Raw genomic sequence first — 18,133 nt, 5'->3', positions numbered from 1 at the left:
TCTGTGGGGTAGCGGAGGGGAGTGTTGGCAGTGGACATGAACCCTTGCTCTGGGGCCCTTGGGAGGGCAGGCAGGGCGGCAAATCAGACACTGTTAAGAAAGTGTACAAACTTTATTGGAACTCACACACGCACACACACAAACACCCCTGTGGATAGGGAAAAGCACCTGGCCACAGGGTCCACAGAAATGGGGAGGGGATGGCAGCTTGTAATGTGGCTTTTGCCACAACCCCTTTCTGACAGGGAAGGCCTTAGATTGAGGCCCCAACTCCCATGGTGATAGGGAGCTCAGAATGGGGGCCAGGGAGAATTTGGTTGGGCAGAGGTGCTAGGGAAGCCTGAGCAGAGGGCACCCATCCAGTGGGGTACCGAGGGCTGCAGTCTTCAGTACTGTCCCTCACAGCAGCTGTCTCAAGGCTGGGTCCCTCAAAGGGGCGTCCCAGCGCAGGGCCTCCCTGCGCAAACACTTGGCGCCCCTGGCTGCGCAGCGGAAGCCAGCAGGACAGCAGTGGCGCCGATCAGCACAACAGACGCCCTGGGTGGTCAGAGGGGAGTGAGAGGGTTGGATGAGGTGGGACATGGTCCCTGGCCATACCCAGCCCCAGGGTGGGGGATGGCACTGACCTGGCGGTAGGGACAGCAGGCCCAGCCCCCTCGGTTGTCTCGGCAGCAGGTCTGGTTATCATGGCAGAAGTGCCCTCCCCCACACTCCACGTCCTTCACACCCACGTGAGGGCTACGGGCCAGGAAGGTGGCAGGCTGGGCAGAGACCACTTCCTTCTCGCAGGATCGGGCCTTCACGTTGCAGGTGTAGCCAGCCGGGCAGCAGTGCTGGCGATCCTCGCAGCACACAGCCTGGCAGGGAAGGGAGCACAGAATGGCATTACATTCCTGTCCCCTCGCCGGGCTTAGCTCCCCTATCCAGGGGCAGGCAGGGAGGTACTCACATGGGGCAACTGGCAGCAGGCCCAGCCCCCACCCAGGCTCGGGCAGCAGGTCTGCCCCACCGGGCAGCTGGTGTGCTGGTCGCAGCCCATGTCTCTGGGGTGGGATAAGGAAGCCTGGCGGGCAGGCATCTTCTCCAGTCCAGCCACGATCTCGCTTCCCCGCTGACATCGCCCCTCGGCTACACATGTGTAGCCCTGGGGGCAGCAGTGCTGGTGGTCCGAGCAGCAGACAGCCTGGGGGGTGGGCAGGAAAGGGCGTCCTAGGTAGCCACTATGTGGGGCGCAGTGCCGAGCCCCTACCTACTCCAGCCCGCCTCTCCTGCTTACAGCACCTCCAGCTGGAAACGAATCTGACAGAGCTGGGTGTCACCTACTGGCCATGTGGAGGGCGGAAAGCAATAGGAGTTTGGCCACCCACCTGCCCAGGCCAAGATGCTGTCCCCTCCCATGTACCTCTGGGATTGGACAGCAGCCCCACTCTCCAGACATGAGTTGGCAGCAGGTATTGGAGGGGGGACAGCTAGTGACATTATCACAGGGGACATCTCTCTTCAAGGCTTGTGGGTCTGGCAGGCTGAGGTGAGCTGGGGCCTTCTCCATCCAGGACACCTGGTGAGTTCCCTGTTCACAGGTACCCTTCTGTGTGTCACACGTAAACCCCGCGGGACAGCAGTGTATATGGTCCTCACAGCACACAGCCTAGGGCAGATGGAGAAGGGCCAGTGGGCACTGGCGCCCAGTTGGCTGCCACACTGCTCAGGCCACCCACCCACCAACCATCCCTGGGTACCTGGGTAAAAGGGCAGCAGCCCCAGGCCCCCGACTGTAGACGGCAGCAGGTATAGCCATCCGGGCAGCTCACCTCCATGTCACATTTCACGTCTCCCACTGTGAGGGAGGTAGAGAGGACAGGTCAGAAGTGGCACTGGGGACCCTCAGGGGTATCTACCCTTTGCCGGCTCCACAGCTGGCACCAGGTGTTGAAGATGGAGGGCACCACTTACACCACCTTGCAGTGATCCTAAGGCCAGGCCTAAAAGGAGGGAAAGAGGGCCCCACCCCTGTATCTGTGCCCTGCCTCTGGTACCTGTTTGTGCAGGCAGCTTAGTGAGGAGGTCCACGGTAGCGTTCTCCTTGGAGAGGCACTTACTCTGGATCAGGTCACACACAGTGTCTTGGGGGCAGCAGTGCAGGTGGTCGGAGCAGCAGATGGCCTGGGTGGGGACAGGTGTGAGTCTTTGTCACTTCCAGGCTCAGCAGAGCACAGGGAGCAGCCAGGCTGATGGCTGGCACTGCCCCAATCCTCCACTAGGGGGTGGCATGAACCCTGCATCAGCCAGGCTCCCAGCAAGCAGCCAGCCAGCCCTATGCCCCAGAGCCCCTGTACGGTGCATGTCAGGGCCAAGTGGCTGGGGGCGCACAGCCAAGCTGGCTCCAGCCCCTCACTCACATTGGGCATTGGGCAGCAGCCATACTTCCCACTGGGCAGCTCACAGCAGGTAGAACCATCAGGGCACTGGGACCGTGCATCCGGACACATGACTGAGCTGGACAAAGCCACTGGAAGAGAAGCAAGTGTGAGGGGCAGCCAGGGTGGAGGGAACTTTTTCCCACACTTAGAGTCAATGATGCCCCACCCCAGCCCCCGGCCTGATGCTCTCCCACCTCCTCACCTGCCCTGTTAGTCCTCTGGGCAGGGATCTTCTTTGCCAGGGGGTGGGTGCCTGTGGGTGTGATGCAGCGGGTGTGAACCAGGTCGCAGAAGGCACCATGCGGACAGCAGTGCACCCTGTCTTCACAGCAGGAAGCCTGAGAAAAAATGGTCCTGACTCCGTCTTCACCCCTTGCCCCCACCCTCTGCCCCCACCTCCCTCCACATACCCGTCTCCCCAGATTTGTACCTGGGGCATGGGGCAGCACCCCCAGGAGCCATCGACCATAACACAGCACGTGGAGAAGTCCGGGCATTCGAACTGACTATCAGGGCACTGGACAGCACCCACGGAGTTGTTACCTGTGGAAAGATGACCCGGGATTCTACCAGCCCACTCAGGGAAGATGACTGCCCCATCACACACGGAGCTGGTGGCACCAGGGCCTGCAAGCCCAGCTACTGGGGTTTGGGGGTGACACTAGGGCTCAGTGATCTCCTAGGCATGCCTAACTCACCCTCCTCACAATCCAGTCCCTCCCTCAGCAAGATGGCATGGGGAAGGGGCACCCACTGACCATGGGTTGGCATTAGATCGGCCCAGCTTGACCTTTCCCCACCCCCACAATGCCTGAACCTGGAGTCTTGCACTTTCTCCTCCCCCTCCTATCCCCAGTGCTGCACCTGTCTACAGCAGGGGTGTTGCTTAGTATAGATGCCACATGAATGAGGGCACGAGGGCAGAAATGGGGGCTGCCCCGCCAGCTGGGCTCCTGGGTTCCAGGCTCTACATGCTGCCCGTCTGTCTGCCCTGCACCCACATCCCGGCTGCACCTGATCTTTGGAAGCAGAATTGCCCATCTGCACTGCAGTGGAAGCCCCGTGGGCAGCAGTGATGGCCATCCCCGCATGCCACGGCCTGTGGGACACAGAGAAACCGGCATTGGCAAGGCCCTTTTATCTGTAAGTGGGAGACTGCAGGAAAAGCATCAATGCAGACCTAAGCCCCTCCATCGGGCTGATGGCACGCTCACCTCTGGGAAGGGGCAGCAATGGGAAGTCCCTGAGACGGTGAGGATGCAGGAGTGGCCGGCAGAGCAGTGGGCACCAGCCTGGCAGGGGCCGCCCAGATGCCTGCTCAGTGTTGTGGGCCATTTGTCCTGGAAAGACAGGGGAAATGATAAACCACAGACTTGTGCCTGGCATCCTCCTCTGGCCAATCCAAGATGACCCTTTGGGAAAACCCAGGCTGCCAGCTTTTGCCTAGGCTGAGGGGCACTCACCAGAAGGGGACTGCAGCAGCTGTAGCTGGCTCCCCCAGGGTCCAGGCAGCAGGCCACAGGGCAGAACTGACCATCTGGGCACCACGTTCCAGCCACCAGCCCTACTGTTAAGGCCACCCAGCTCACCAGAGTCCACATGGTCTGCCTGCAAAGTACCAAGGAACATCTGGCAACTGCTTAAGCCCGCGCCACCCTTGATTCTAGGGCCACTCAGTCCCCCAGCCCCAGGCCAAGGTCCTGGCCCAGGACTCCCTGAGCCTTCTCAATGCCTCCCTGCCCAGGCAGGCAGAAAGCTGCAGGGGCTGAGAGTCAGCTTCCTACAGAGCCCTGTGTGTGACACATGCCCCAGCACGTGCAGACCTGTGAGCATGAATGCTGACATGCGTATATGTGTGGGCCTGAGTCCCCAGCACATGGTCTAATGCCTGGGCCTCACTGGGCAGGCTTATGAGAGTCAGGAAGACGTGATTTTTTTTCGGTCTGATCTGTGCAGATGTGGGCCACCTCTGGGGTAGGGGGGGGAAGGCATCAGTAGCCATGGGAGAGGACAGGGCTGGGGTGCAGGGAGGGAGGCCCCCCAGGAAAAGCCAGGGTTCCCCTCCAGATGCCTCCTTGCCTGACACTGTGTTCATACCTGCACCCCCTAAGGACTTGCAGGAAGCAGCCACATGATGACATGGGAAACCACAGGGGTGAGAAAGTTGTGAAAAAGGAAGTATGGTGGCCAGTGGAATCTGGGCTGCCTTCCCCAGAGGCCAGTCACCACCTGCCCATGAATGTCCCCTCCTCACCCAGGGAAGGGGACACAGAAGCTGGGTCAGCCTTTGAGATACCTGTGTTCTGAGGGTACCCCACACCACCAGGGCTCTCTGAGATTCCCCAAGCATGCTAACCCCTACCTCTGCCTCTCCATCTATTCTGGAAGTAAAACCCAGCCACATGTGGGGAGAGACCACGTGTGCCCACTGGGCTGCCCATCTGAGTCACCAGGAGGAACTGAGCCTTGAGTTTCTGCGGAGAGCAGCCTCTCACTTCCTAAACAACTCTTCTCCCAGGCTCATCTAGCCCAGCTAGCTCAGTGGGGTGGCCAGAGAGGTAACTCGTCCTGAAGAAGCGAAAACAGTAATGTCTGTTGAGCCTCTTGGGAGCCAGTTACAAGACTCTCCATTATTTTCTTTGCAACAACCATCCAAAGTAGCAATTAATACCTTTACTTTTATTTTTAGAGATGAGATATTGCTCTGTTGCCCAGGCTGGACTCAAACTCCTGGGATCAAGCAATCCTCCAACCTTGGCCTCCCAATTAGCTGGGACTCTGGGAGTGTGGCACCAAGCCTGCTCACCTTTTTTTTTTTTTTTTTTTTTTTGAGATGGAGTTTTGCTCTGTTGCCCATGCTAGAGTTCAGTGGCATGATCTCGGCTTACTGCAACCTCCACCTCCCAGGTTCAAGCGATTCTCCTGTCTCAGCCTCCTGAGTAGCTGGGACTACAGGCACCCGCCACCATGCTCGGCTAATTTTTGTATTTTTAGTAGAGAGGGGGTTTCACCATATTGGTCAGGCTGTCTTGAACTCCTGACCTCAGGTGATCCACCCGCCTCAGCCTCCCTAAGTGCTGGGATTACAGGCTTGAGTCACCACACCTGGCCTCACCTTTACTTTTTTATTTGTTTTTTGTTTTTTGTTTTTGAGACGGACTCTCGCTGTCTCCCAGGCTGGAGTGCAGTGGTGCTATCTCAGCTCACTGCAAGCTCCACCTCCTGGGTTCACGCCATTCTCCTGCCTCAGCCTCCTGAGTAGCTGGGACTACAGGCGCCTGCCAGCACGCCCGGCTAATTTTTTTGTATTTTAGTAGAGACGGGGTTTCACTGTGTTAGCCAGGATGGTCTCGATCTCCTGACCTCGTGATCCACCCACCTCGGCCTCCCAAAGTGCTGGGATTACAGGCATGAGCCACCGCGCCCAGCCACCTTTATTTTTATTTTTATTTTTATTTTTATTTTTTTTTGAGACGGAGTCTCGCTCTGTCACCCAGGCTGGAGTGCAGTGGCCGGATCTCAGCTCACTGCAAGCTCCGCCTCCCGGGTTCACGCCATTCTCCTGCCTCAGACTCCCAAGTGGCTGGGATTACAGGCGCCCGCCACCTCGCCCGGCTAGTTTTTTTGTATTTTTTAGTAGAGACGGGGTTTCACCGTGTTCGCCAGGATGGTCTCGAGCTCCTGACCTCGTGATCCGCCCGTCTCGGCCTCCCAAAGTGCTGGGATTACAGGCTTGAGCCACCGCGCCCGGCCTTTTTTTTTGAGACGGAGTCTCGCTCTGTCGCCCGGGCTGGAGTGCAGTGGCTGGATCTCAGCTCATTGCAAGCTCCGCCTCCCAGGTTCATGCCATTCTCCTGTCTCAGCCTCCTGAGTAGCTGGGACTACAGGCGCCCGCCACCTCGCCCGGCTAGTTTTTTGTATTTTTTAGTAGAGACGGGGTTTCACCATGTTAGCCAGGATAGTCTCGATCTCCTGACCTCGTGATCCGCCCGTCTGGGCCTCCCAAAGTGCTGGGATTACAGGCTTGAGCCACCGCGCCCGGCGCCACCTTTACCTTTAAAGGAAGAAACTGAAGCTCAGAGATGTTAAGTACAGTCAGCCCTCCGTATCCAACCAGAAATAAAAAAATATTGGGTGTGGTGGCTCACACCTGTAATCCCAGCACTTTGGGAGGCCTAAGTGGGCGGATCACGAGGTCAGGAGTTCGAGACCAGCCTGACCAACATGGTGAAACCCCCATCTCTACTAAAAATACAAAAATTAGCCATGCATGGTAGCACACACCTGTAATCCCAGCTACTCAAGAGGCTGAGGCAGGAGAATCGCTTGAGCCCAGGAGGTGGGGGTTGCAGTGAGCAGAGGAGATCGTGCCACCATACTCCAGCCTGGGTGATAGAGCGAGACTGAGATTCCATCTCACAAAACAACAAAAACCCCAGAAAATGTTACATTGTTGCTGAGGTATACCACGTGGTTAGGCTTAGGATGGGTGCATCTATACTGAACACTTACAGATTGTTCTTTCTTATTAATCCCTAAACAATTCAGGATCACAACTATTTACATGGCATTTCTTTTTTTTTCTTTTCTTTTTTCTTTTTTTTTTTTTTTTTGAGACGGAGTCTTGCTCTGACGCCCAGGCTGTAGTACAGTGGCGCAATCTCAGCTCACTGCAACCTCTGCATCCCGGGTTCAAGCAATTCTCCTGCCTCAGCTTCCTGAGCAGCCTCCTGAGTCTGCTACCACACCTGGCTAATTTTTGTATTTTTAGTAGAGATAGGGGTTTCACCATGTTGGTCAGGTTGCCAGTCTCGAACTCCTGACCTCAGGTGATCCACCCACCACAGTCTCCCAAAGTGCTGGGATTACAGGCATGAGCCACCGTGCCCAGCCAACATGGCATTTCCATTGTATTAGGCATAAGTAATCTAGAAATGATTTAAAGTATGTATAGGTTATATGCAAATATCACACCATTTTGTATCAGGGACTTGAGCACCCACAGACTTTGGGGTCCTGGAACCAGTTCCATGAGGATACCAAGGGACACCGATAACATGTCACACATCAGGTCATGGTGACGACAGGCTTTGATGGCCCCAGAGCGTATTGGACCTGGGTTAATATCACTAGTGGCACAATGGGCAGTGCCTGAGAATGGACCCCTAAGCCCCAGGGTGATAGGTGCAACAGGTACGACAGAAACAGGGTACAAGGAGGGACTGCCTGGAAATCGCACTTGGGTCCTAATCCTGGAATTGCCAACTGTGAGGGCCTGAGAAGTTGCTCCCTGTCTGTGCCTCAGTTCCCCCACGAGTCTATGTGTGGATACCATTGGAGGGGGGAGGGGCAGGAAATGTCACCCACCCAGTCACTCACATCCTCTCTGCTCCAACTGGCTTTCCTCAAGTGCCCCTCCCCTAACTCAGCATCCCCAAGAGGCCACCTCCTGGACAGATAAGGATGAAGTTGACTGGTCCTGAACAGTGGACCCTCTCCTCAGCCCCACAGCTCCCAGGCAAAGCACCTGCAGCTGGCACTGCCTACTTCCTGGGTGTTCTCAGCAGGCTGTCCGCTGCCCTGGCTTGCTGGGAAGGGGAGTCTGTCTGCACATGAGTATTCGGCTCTCTGGTGAGTTACCTGTGCATGGCCCCTCCTGTTTACCCTGAGTTGAGGGAGTATAGTGTATGCTTCTACTGAATACACGCACACGCATACAGAAACAGGGATGAGGAGGCGAGTCGCAGTCTCTCACGCCACCCTACACCGCCAAAACAGCCAGAGGGGACAGCAGCCTCTTCAAGACCCTAGCTCCGTTATCTTCCACTAGGTGGCAGCCCCCAACTCCGAGTGCCAAGGGGAGAGGAAATTCCCGAAAGGGGAGCCAGCCTAGCTGCAACTGAGCAGGAAAAAGTGGCTGGGAGAGGCGGAAGTTAGCTCGTCCCACCCCCAAAAAGAGGAAGTAAGGAGGAGCCAGACCAGGTTCAATCACCACTCCCAAGTCCCTACTACCTTCGAGAAGCCAAGGTCTCAGGTCCCGTTCCCAGGCCCTCGAAGCTCCCAGCCCAGGGTCGCGCGCCCCTCCGGCTCCAGGCCGCCGCGGGAACCACCCACCACCACCACGAGAGGGAAAGAAGCCGGCACCTACCGACAGGGGTGGAGCTGAGTCAAGAATGGTATGGTCCCTGCTTTGGGGGAATGCTGGGGAGGTAGAAAGCCCCCTTCTAACAGAGGTCACTGCAATTACTGCTTCCTCTTTCCCATAAAACTCCCTCTAGTGTATCAGAACCCCCAAGGAGTTTCAATAAGCGGTTCTTCTCTTGTCTCCGGCTGAGACTCCAGGGGAACCTCAAGCTCACATGGCCCTGGCCGGGCCCCTGAGCAGGAGCAGGCGAGAGATCTGCGCGGCCGCCCTCCTACCTGCGTCCGGGTCCGCGGTCCCTGGGCAGCAGCAGCCGGGCAGCGCTCAGACTACAGATCCCAGCGCGGTGACCCGCCTACCTCAGTTTCCATTGGCCAGGGATCAGGGCTGCCGCGCTCCCATTGGCTACTTATCAGGGTGGAGGTGGGGCCAGCCTGGAATGCTGTGTTTCTTTTCTACTCAAATCACTCTCCTCCCCGCTTCCTCTCGCCCGACACCCCATTTCTAGGGATCATGTGATTGGAGAATCATGTGACGCCGGGCCAGCCTCAGCAGGGCAGCTGGTGCTCGTCGCCTTCCTTCACCCATCCTGCAGGTGCCTGGGGGAGTTTGCTAGAGATGATAGCGCGTGTCTGGGGCATTGACAGTGCGAGGGACTGTTATGAATTGGGAATATTTGTGCTCCTCTTTCTATTCTTTTGTTTGTTTTGAGATGGAGTCTCACTCTGTCGCCAGGCTGGAGTGCAGTGGCACGATCTCGGCTCACTGCAACCTCTGCCTCCCGGGTTCAAGCGATTCTCCTGCCTCAGTCTCCCAAGTAGTTGGGACTACAGGCGCGCGCCACCACGTCCAGCTAATTTTTGTATTTTTAGTAGAGACGGGGTTTCACCATGTAGGCCAGGATGGTCTTGATCTCTTGACCTGGTGATCCGCCCGCCTCGGCCTCTCAAAGCGCTGGGATTACAGACATAAGCCACCACACCCGACCTTATGTGTTTGTTTTAGAGAAAGGGTCTCGCGGCCGGGCGCGGTGGCTCAAGCCTGTAATCCCAGCACTTTGGGAGGCCGAGACGGGCGGATCACGAGGTCAGGAGATCAAGACCATCCTGGCTAACACGTTGAAACCCCATCTCTACTAAAAATACAAAAAATTAGCCGGGCGAGGTGGCGGGCGCCTGTGGTCCCAGCTACTCGGGAGGCTGAGGCAGGAGAATGGCGTGAACCTGGGAGGCGGAGCTTGCAGTGAGCTGAGATCCGGCCACTGCACTCCAGCCCAGGCGACAAAGCAAGACTCCGTCTCAAAAAAAAAAAAAAAAAAAAAAAAAAGAGAGAAAGGGTCTCGCTCAGTCGCCCAAGCTGATCATAGCTCACTGCGGCCTGCAATTCCTGCTCCCAAAGCGATTCTCCTACCGCCGGCCCCCCGAGGCACTGGGATTATAGGTGTGAGCTACTGGCCTCACTCGCTCCTATCCTATCCTATCCTGCCCTGTTCTGTCCTGCCCTATTCTGCAAACTCGGATGACATGCTAGGCAGGGCCCAGCGTGAGTTGAAGGATGGTTTCCAGGACAAAGATAAACAACCCAAACGCCCTTTCCTCAAGGTGCTCAGCAGGACAGGGGGCAGGGATTGGTGGGAGACAGTCTCAGGCTGAATCTAATTTAAGATACAAGGGCGTGCGCCAGTTGCCAGGTGTGGGGAGAGGAAGTAGATTGTCTACAGGTGGGGAAGAAGAGATTCCATTCCCCCTTAGAAGCATCTCCTTGAGCTGAGTCTGGGAAGATTTTAACTGGCAGGTGGAGGAGGAGGTGTTGGGAAGAGCCCTGGGAAACCAGATGGGAAGGGCAGGCTTGGCAGGGATTGAATGCCATATTCAATGCCAGTGGGCTTCAGGAGCTGCTAGGTGCCTGGCACAGGCAGGGCTGTGGCGGGGGCTGTCGAAAGGGAAGTGGCTTCCTAGTCTCCACTGACCCTGCCTTCGAGGAATTGATACGGGAGGGTGAGGAGAGAAAATGTACCACAGAACACATTAGCCAGTGACAAGAGTCAGGCTGCTCGGTGCCAAAGGGCCTGGGCCAGGCAGAGATGGGTGATGGGAGATGGGCCAGGAGAGAGGAGAGGCCCAGGGAAAACCTGGTACTGGGCCGTGGAGGAAGGGCAGTGTCCGCACAGGGGATGGAGACTGCTGCAGCCTGAACAAGGAACTGGAGCTGAGGGTGAGGCAGGGGCAGGGGGACAGCTAGCCAAGCTCGAGGCAGCAGAAGTCGGAGCAGGGAAAGGGTGCCAGCTGAGCTGTGGAGTCGTGTGGCAGGGTTTCTAAGCCTGGATTTAGAGCAGACCCAGACAGTGGATAAGACACCTGGCCTGCTGAGGACCTAGGACTAGTCTGTGCCCTGGTGACACATTTGTGCTTATTTTCCTTCCTGTGTATCTTGAGACTAGGGATTATAGTTTATGCTTCTATTGAAACACACACACACATGAAACTTTCATGAAATGTTAGGTGAATCCATCAATGAACCTATTAATTACAACCACCCAGAACCAGAAAAAAATACAGGTAGAAAAAACAAAAAAACCTAAACAGACTGAAACAAATATCACAAAGTCTAATCGTCAAAGCCATGATTCTTGAGCAGCGGCAATTTTGCCAGCCAGGGACATTTGGGAGTGTCTGGAGACAATCTGGGTTTTCACAACTCAGGGTGGAGGGACACTAGCATCTGGTGTGTAGGGGCCAGCAATCCCGCTAAACATCACCCAACACACAGAACAAGACCACACAACAAAGAAGTATCCTGCCCAAAAGGTCAATAGTGCTGAGACTCAAAAACCTACTTTACAAATGTTTCTCTCTCTCTTTTTTTTTTTTTTTTGAGACCAGAGTCCGACTCTGTCCCCCAGGCTGGAGTGCAGTGGCGCGATCTGGGCTCTCGGCAAGCCCCACCTCCCAGGTTCACGCCATTCTCCTGCCTCAGCCTCCTGAGTAGCTGGGACTACAGGCGCCTGCCACTGCGCCCGCCACTGCGCCCGGCTAATGTTTTGTATTTTTTAGTAGAGACGGGGTTTCACTGTGGTCTCGATCTCCTGATCTTGTGATCCGTCCGCCTCGGCTTCCCAAAGTGCTGGGATTACAAGCGTGAGCCACCGCGCCGGGCCTTTTTTTTTTTTTTTTTTTTTTTTTTTTTTTTAAACTTCAGAGGGGTAAGGTGCTGTGATAACAAGGTCTGTAATTCCCTACTCGGGAGGCCGAGGCAGGAGAATTGCTTGAACCTGGGAGGCGGAGGTTGCAGTAAGCTGAGATCATGCCATTGCACTCCAGCCTGGGTGACAGAACAAGACTCCATCCCCACCCCCCAAAAAATTAAAGTGTACAACTCAGTGGTTTTTAGTGTCTTAACAGAGTTATGCAGCATCACTACAGTCAGTTTAAGACCATTTTTATCACCGCAGAAGGCAGCCTTGTGTCCTTTAGCAGTCACCCTCCCTAACCCTAGGCAACCGCTGATGTACTTTCTACCTCTATAGATTTGGACATTCCATATAAATGAAATTTTACAATAAGTGATCTGCAGCTGGCTTCTTTCACTTAGCATAATGTCTTCAAAGCTTATCACATAGCATGTATCAGTATCTCTTTTCTTTTTTGTTTCTTTTCATTTGTTTGAGACAGAGTCTCACTCCAACACTCAAGCTGGAGTGCAGTGGGATGATCTTGGCTCACTGCAACCTCTGCCTCCTGGGTTCAAGCAATTCTCCTGTCTCTGCCTCCCGGATAGCTGGATTACAGGCATGTGCTACAATGCCCAGCTAATTTTTGGATTTTTAGTAGAGACAGGGTTCTGCCATGTTGACCAGGCTGGTCTTGAACTCCTGACCGCAAGTGATCCACCCACCTCAATCTCCCAAACTGCTGGGATTACAGGCGTGAACCACCGCGCCTGGCCCATTTTTGTTTGTTTCTTTGTTTTTGAGACAGAGCCTTCCTCTGTCACCCAAGCTGGATTACAGTGGTGCCACCTTGTACTGCAGCCTCTGACCCTCCCACCTCAGCCTCCTGAGTAGCTGGGACTACAGGCACATGCCACCACACTCCCAGCTATATTTTCTAATTTTTTTTCTTAATATGTTGCGTATTCTGGTCTCAAGCTCCCGGCCTTAAGTGATCCTGCTGCCTCAGTCTCCCAAAATGCTGAGATTACAGATTACAGGCTTGAGCCACTGTGCCTATCTTCAACATTTTTTTTTTTTTTTTTTGAGACAGAGTCTTGCTCTGTCACCCAGGTTGGAGTGCAGTGGTGTCATCTCCGCTCACTGCAACCTCTGTCTCCTGGGCTCAAGCAATCCTCCCACCTCTGCCTCCCAAGCAGCTGGGACTACAGGTGCTTATCACCATGGCCTGCTAATTTTTGTATGGTTCTTGTAGAGACAGGGTCTTTCCATGTTGGTCAGCTAGTCTCAAACTCCTGAACTCAAGGGATCCTCCTGCCTCATCCTCCCAAAGGCTGGGATTACAGGAGTGAGCCACCGCGCCTGGCCTAGACAAGTTTTTGTGTGTACATGTTTTCATTTCTCTTGGGTATATACCTAGGAGTGGAATTAGTGGATTATATAGTAATTCTATTTAGCCTTTTGTGTAACTACCAGCCTGTTTTCCAAAGCAGCTGCACTATTTTACATTCCCACCAGCAATGTATGAGGGTTTCAATTTCTCTTTAGCCTCATCCAGGTTATCTTCTGTTATCATCTGTCTTTCTTATTGTAACCATCCTAAGCCTTTAGTGTGGGCTGGCAGGCTGAAGACCCAGGAGAGTTGATGGTTAAGTCTAAGGGTAGCCTGCTGGAGAATTCCCTCTAGTTTGGGGAGGCCCATCTTTCTGTTTTATTCAGGCCCATCCGCATTATGGAGTATTGCGGGATCTGGCCAGCAGCCTGCAATGCAACGGGGTTCTCTCTTTGTTCCCAGGCGGATCGCCAGGTCGAGAAATAATAGACACACACAAGATAGTGAAAGCTGGGTCCAGGGGTTCACTGTCTTCTGGTCCTGAGATGCTGCCAATGCACTGGATATACCAGCATTTATTATTAAGTTTAGTGAGTGCGGGAGTAGGTTAGTGAGGGATTTAAGGTCATTTGATTATGAGGTGAGATGGTCACATGGGGATGAAGTAATTCTTTAACATAACATCTGTATGCAGAAGTACAGTATACAGAGATAAGAATTTACAATATAGTGTGTACATGAGTAATTTCTTTCTTTTTTTTTTTTTTTTGAGACGGAGTCTCGCTCTGTCACCCAGGCTGGAGTGTAGTGGCCGGATCCTGGCTCACTGCAAGCTCCGCCTCCCGGGTTCACGCCATTCTCCTGCCTCAGCCTCCCGAGTAGCTGGGACTACAGGCGCCCGCCACCTCGCCTGGCTAGTTTTTTGTATTTGGTAGAGACAGGGTTTCACCATGTTAGCCAGGATGGTCTCGATCTCCTGACCTTGTGATCCGCCCGTCTCGGCCTCCCAAAGTGCTGGGATTACAGGCTTGAGCCACCGCGCCCTGCCTACATGAGTAATTTCTAACAGAGCCTTAAAACAGAAACATAGTCTCTTTCCATAACCTATGATTAGCAAGATATTAATCAGCAGTAACAGTTGCAGCAAAAGCTGGTTACAAATAATCAATAGAAACAGGACGTTGGCTGGGCGTGGTGGCTCATGCCTGTAATCCCAGCACTTTGGGAGGCCAGACGGGAGGATCACAAGGTCAGGAGATCGAGGCCATCCTGGCTAACACGGTGAAACCCTGTCTCTACTAAAAATACAAAAAATTAGCCGGGTATGGTGGCGGGCACCTGTAGTCCCAGCTACACGGGAGGCTGAGGCAGGAGAATGGCGTGAACCCGGGAGGCGGAACTTGCAGTGAGCCAAGATCACGCCACTGCACTCCAGCCTGGGCCACAGAGCCAGACTCCGTCTCAAAAAAAAAAAAAAATAAAGAAACAGGATGTGAAGCTAGACAACCAGTTAGACCAGAAATTCTTAGAAGGGAGTATGCCTTAACCTTAAAGAGGCCTAGAAGAGCCATGGCAAGATGAGGGCATTTATAGCCCTGTCTTATCCATATGAACAGGCTCCCCTCATGCATCTGTTTATAGGCTCTCCACAAGGGTCGCATTCCATTTCCAGAGCTATGAACATCTGTTTTTCTGGGATAGGAATCTTGGTGATGTGAAACCTCCATGACTGAACATCCACTCATAGGCTCTCTGCAGGGGGAAGCACATCATGCGCTGTTGGCTCATACTGGCAAGTCCAATTGTCTTTACATAATCCTGCATGCAATTTTGTATTTACAATAATCAGGAGCATTTCATCTTTTATTCCATAGCAGTAGTCTCAGGGGGTCTCCCTACAATGGAGGGCAATTTGCTTTACCCAAAGTTCACTGATTTAAATGTTAATCTAATCCAGGAGCACCATCCAAGTAGAACACATCGTTCTACCATCACAGTATTATTTGCTGATTGTTTTTGCAGTATTTTCTTTCTTGTTGAACTGTAGGAGCTGTTTATATATTCTGGGTATTGTGTATGTTGCAGATGCTTCCTCCCAATCTGTCATGTGTCTTTTGTGTTGTTTTTATGTCATCTGAAATATATTGGCCAATCTTTTCCTTTGTGGCTTCTGCTTTTTTTTTTTTTTTTTTTCTTTTCCTTTGCTTAAGAAATTACAGGAGGCTGGGCGCGGTGGCTCAAGCCTGTAATCCCAGCACTTTGGGAGGCTGAGACGGGCGGATCACGAGGTCAGGAGATCGAGACCATCCTGGCTAACACGGTGAAACCCCATCTCTACTAAAAAATACACAAAACTAGCCGGGCGAGGTGGCAGGCGCCTGTAGTCCCAGCTACTCGGGAGGCTGAGGCAGGAGAATGGCGTAAAACCCGGGAGGCGGAGCTTGCAGTGAGCTGAGATCCGGCCACTGTACTCCAGCCTGGGCGACAGAGCGAGACTCCGTCTCAAAAAAAAAAAAAAAAAAATACAAAACACTAGCCGGGTGAGGTGGCGGGCGCCTGTAGTCCCAGCTACTCGGGAGGCTGAGGCAGGAGAATGGCGTAAAACCGGGAGGTGGAGCTTGCAGTGAGCTGAGATCCAGCCACTGCAGTCCAGCCTGGACCACAGAGTAAGACTCCGTCTCAAAAAAAAAAAAAGAAATTACAGGAGCCGGACACGGTGGCTCAAGCCTGTAATCCCAGCACTTTGGGAGGCTAAGGCAGGTGGATCACGAGGTCAGGAAATGGAGACCATCCTAGCTAACACGGTGAAACTCCCTCTCTACTAAAAATAAAAAAAATTAGCTGGGAGTGGTGGCGGGCGCCCGTAGTCCGGGCTACTCAGGAGGCTGAGGCAGGAGAACTCAGGAGGCGGAGCTTGCAGTGATCCAAGATTGTGCCACTGCACTCCAGCCTGGGTGACAGAGCAAGACACTGTCTCAAAAAAAATAAAAAGAAGAAGAAGTTACAGGGGGCCAGGTCTGGTGGCCTGTAATCCAGCACTTTGGGAGGCAGATCACTTGAGGTTAGGCGTTCAAGACCAGCCTGGCCAACATGGTGAAACCCCATCTCTACTAAAAATACAAAAATTAGCCAGGGGTGGTGGTGCACATCTGTAATCCCAGCTACCTGGGAGGCTGAGGCACGAGAATTGCTTGAACCCGGGAGGCAGAGGTTGTAGTGAGCCAAGATTGCGCCACTGCACTCCAGCCTGGGAGACAGAGTGAGACTCTCAAAAATAAAAATAAAAATAAATCTGGCAACCCTGAAGGCTGAGGCTCAAGTGAGGGCACAGAAACAGCCACCTCCCCACCCCCACCTATTTTTCCCCTTACTGCCTGAGTCACCTCCGTGTGAGCAATTGTTGACCCAGTTCCAGGCGCCTGCCCTCATCATCAGGCACCTGACTGGTGTGCCTGTTGGGCCTCGCCTGGGCTCTCTGCCCCAAGAGGCCCCAAGGAGGTATGAGGGATAGGCTAAGCCATACCCTGAAGCCTAGCCTGTCACAGGAGACCACCCCACTGTATAAGCCCAGAGACAGTCACTGGGTCACCTGTCCTTTCTGGGCTTTGAAAGGGTGGGAGAGGGGAGAGGGATGGGGACCAGGAAGCCAGGCTGGGAGCAGGGACTTGGAAAGAGGATTCTTGAAGAGATCTTGGGATGGGCGCTTTAAGCTGTTGCAGAAAGCTAGCCTGGAAGGGAGATGGGTGTTCAGTGCTTTCACAGATTACAGGAGATGAAACTGAGGCTCAGGAGGCTCAGGCTGAGGCCTCCTGACTGGAGGGCTTATAAGCTATAAAGTGCCTACACCAGGGTTCTGGGTCCAGGCAGGGCTGTCTTCATAGCCATGTGACAAGGGCCCTGTGCTCAGAAGCAGCCTGTGCTTTGTTTAAAGCTCTACAGGCCGGGTGCAGTGGCTCATGCCTGTAATCCCAGGACTTTGGGAGGCCAAGGCAGGATGACCACTTGAGCCCAGGAGCTCAAGGCTGCAGTGATCTATGATTGCAACAATGCACTCCAGCCTGGGCAAGAGAGCAAGACTCTGCCTCTAGGGAAAAAAAAAAAAAAAAAATTAAAGCTCTACTGCCACTGTCTTGAAATTCTTATTTATTTATTTATTTTATTTATTTTTTTTTTTAAGACACAGTTTTGCTCTTGTCACTGTGGCCGGAGGATTACCCAGGTGCTGAGGCAAGAGATTGAAGGCACAGACTGTTTCAGTATAATAAAGAAAATAGTTAGAATAACAATAGTTATAATACAAATTAGATATAGAGATGATCACGGGCATTATCGATCATTAGTATAGACATTATTAATCATTAGCTTTTAATATTACTCTTTGTTGTATTACTAATATAACCAAGGAATAACCAGTGGGTATAGGGTCAGGTGCTGAAGGGACGTTGTGAGAAGTGACCAAGAAGGCAAGAGGTGAGCCCTCTGTCACGCCCGCATAAGGGGCACTTGAGGGCTACTTGGTCAGCAGTAATGCCAGTGCCTGGGAAGGCACCTGTTACTTAGCAGACTGCGAAAGGGAGTCTCCCTTTCTTTGGAGGAGTCAGGGAACACTCTGCTCCACCAGCTTCTTGTGGAAAGCTGGATATTATCCAGGCCTGCCCGCAGTCATCTGGAGGCCTAAACCCCTCCCTGTGGTGCTGTGCTTCAGTGGTCATGATCCTTGTCCACTTTCATGTTCCTCCCGTACTCCTGATTCCTCTTTGAAGTTCTTAGAAGATAGCGGTAGAAGAAATAGTGAAAGTCTTAAAGTCTTTGATCTTTTTGATAAATGCATAGAAGAAAACGCTGACATATGCTGCCTTCCCTCTCTCCTTTTTTTTTTTTTTTTTTTTTTTTTTTTTTTTTTGAGACGGAGTCTCGCTCTGTTGCCCAGGCTGGAGTGCAGTGGCCGGATCTCAGCTCACTGCAAGCTCCGCCTCCCGGGTTCACGCCATTCTCCTGCCTCAGCCTCCCGAGTAGCTGGGACTACAGGTGCCCGCCAGGTCGCCCGGCTAGTTTTTTTTTGTATTTTT

General features: G+C 53.4%; 1 protein-coding gene across 3 annotated transcripts; it reads right to left on the bottom strand.

Annotated features, from left to right (window-relative positions):
• Positions 1-93: 93 nt before the first annotated feature.
• Positions 94-9,090, bottom strand: GRN (granulin precursor). Of its 3 annotated transcripts, XM_010353979.2 has the most exons (14): positions 8,841-8,908; positions 8,433-8,564; positions 3,884-4,028; positions 3,635-3,760; positions 3,435-3,519; positions 2,851-2,963; positions 2,623-2,758; positions 2,400-2,509; positions 2,037-2,163; positions 1,740-1,837; positions 1,403-1,648; positions 950-1,183; positions 627-857; positions 94-537 (listed from the first exon to the last, which is right to left on the bottom strand). In XM_010353979.2, the coding sequence occupies exons 3-14, from the start codon at positions 4,019-4,021 to the stop codon at positions 400-402; spliced, it is 1,782 nt and encodes a 593-aa protein (XP_010352281.1). In that variant the 5' UTR covers positions 4,022-4,028; positions 8,433-8,564; positions 8,841-8,908; the 3' UTR covers positions 94-399. The 3 variants fall into 3 exon arrangements, with proteins under 3 accessions (XP_010352281.1, XP_010352279.1, XP_010352280.1); XM_010353977.1 differs by lacking the exon at positions 8,433-8,564 and having other exon boundaries at positions 8,841-9,090; XM_010353978.2 differs by lacking the exon at positions 8,433-8,564 and having other exon boundaries at positions 8,569-8,903.
• Positions 9,091-18,133: the final 9,043 nt, after the last annotated feature.

The sequence above is a fragment of the Rhinopithecus roxellana genome, chromosome 19 (assembly GCF_007565055.1).
Source record: "Rhinopithecus roxellana isolate Shanxi Qingling chromosome 19, ASM756505v1, whole genome shotgun sequence".
Classification (NCBI taxonomy): domain Eukaryota; kingdom Metazoa; phylum Chordata; class Mammalia; order Primates; family Cercopithecidae; genus Rhinopithecus; species Rhinopithecus roxellana.
The sequence above is the reverse complement of the archived record's forward strand: the minus strand, read 5'-3'. Positions and strand labels throughout refer to the sequence as shown.

Excerpts from the sequence above, each read along its gene's own strand:
- GRN (XM_010353977.1), bottom strand. The coding sequence starts at position 4,021 with ATGTGGACTCTGGTGAGCTGGGTGGCCTTAACAGTAGGGCTGGTGGCT. Across the intron at positions 1,184-1,402 it reads GCTGCTGTCCAATCCCAGAG|GCTGTCTGCTGCTCGGACCA; the intron begins GTACATGGGAGG and ends CCCACCCCCCAG. Across the intron at positions 858-949 it reads CCTGCTGCCAGTTGCCCCAT|GCTGTGTGCTGCGAGGATCG; the intron begins GTGAGTACCTCC and ends CTTCCCTGCCAG.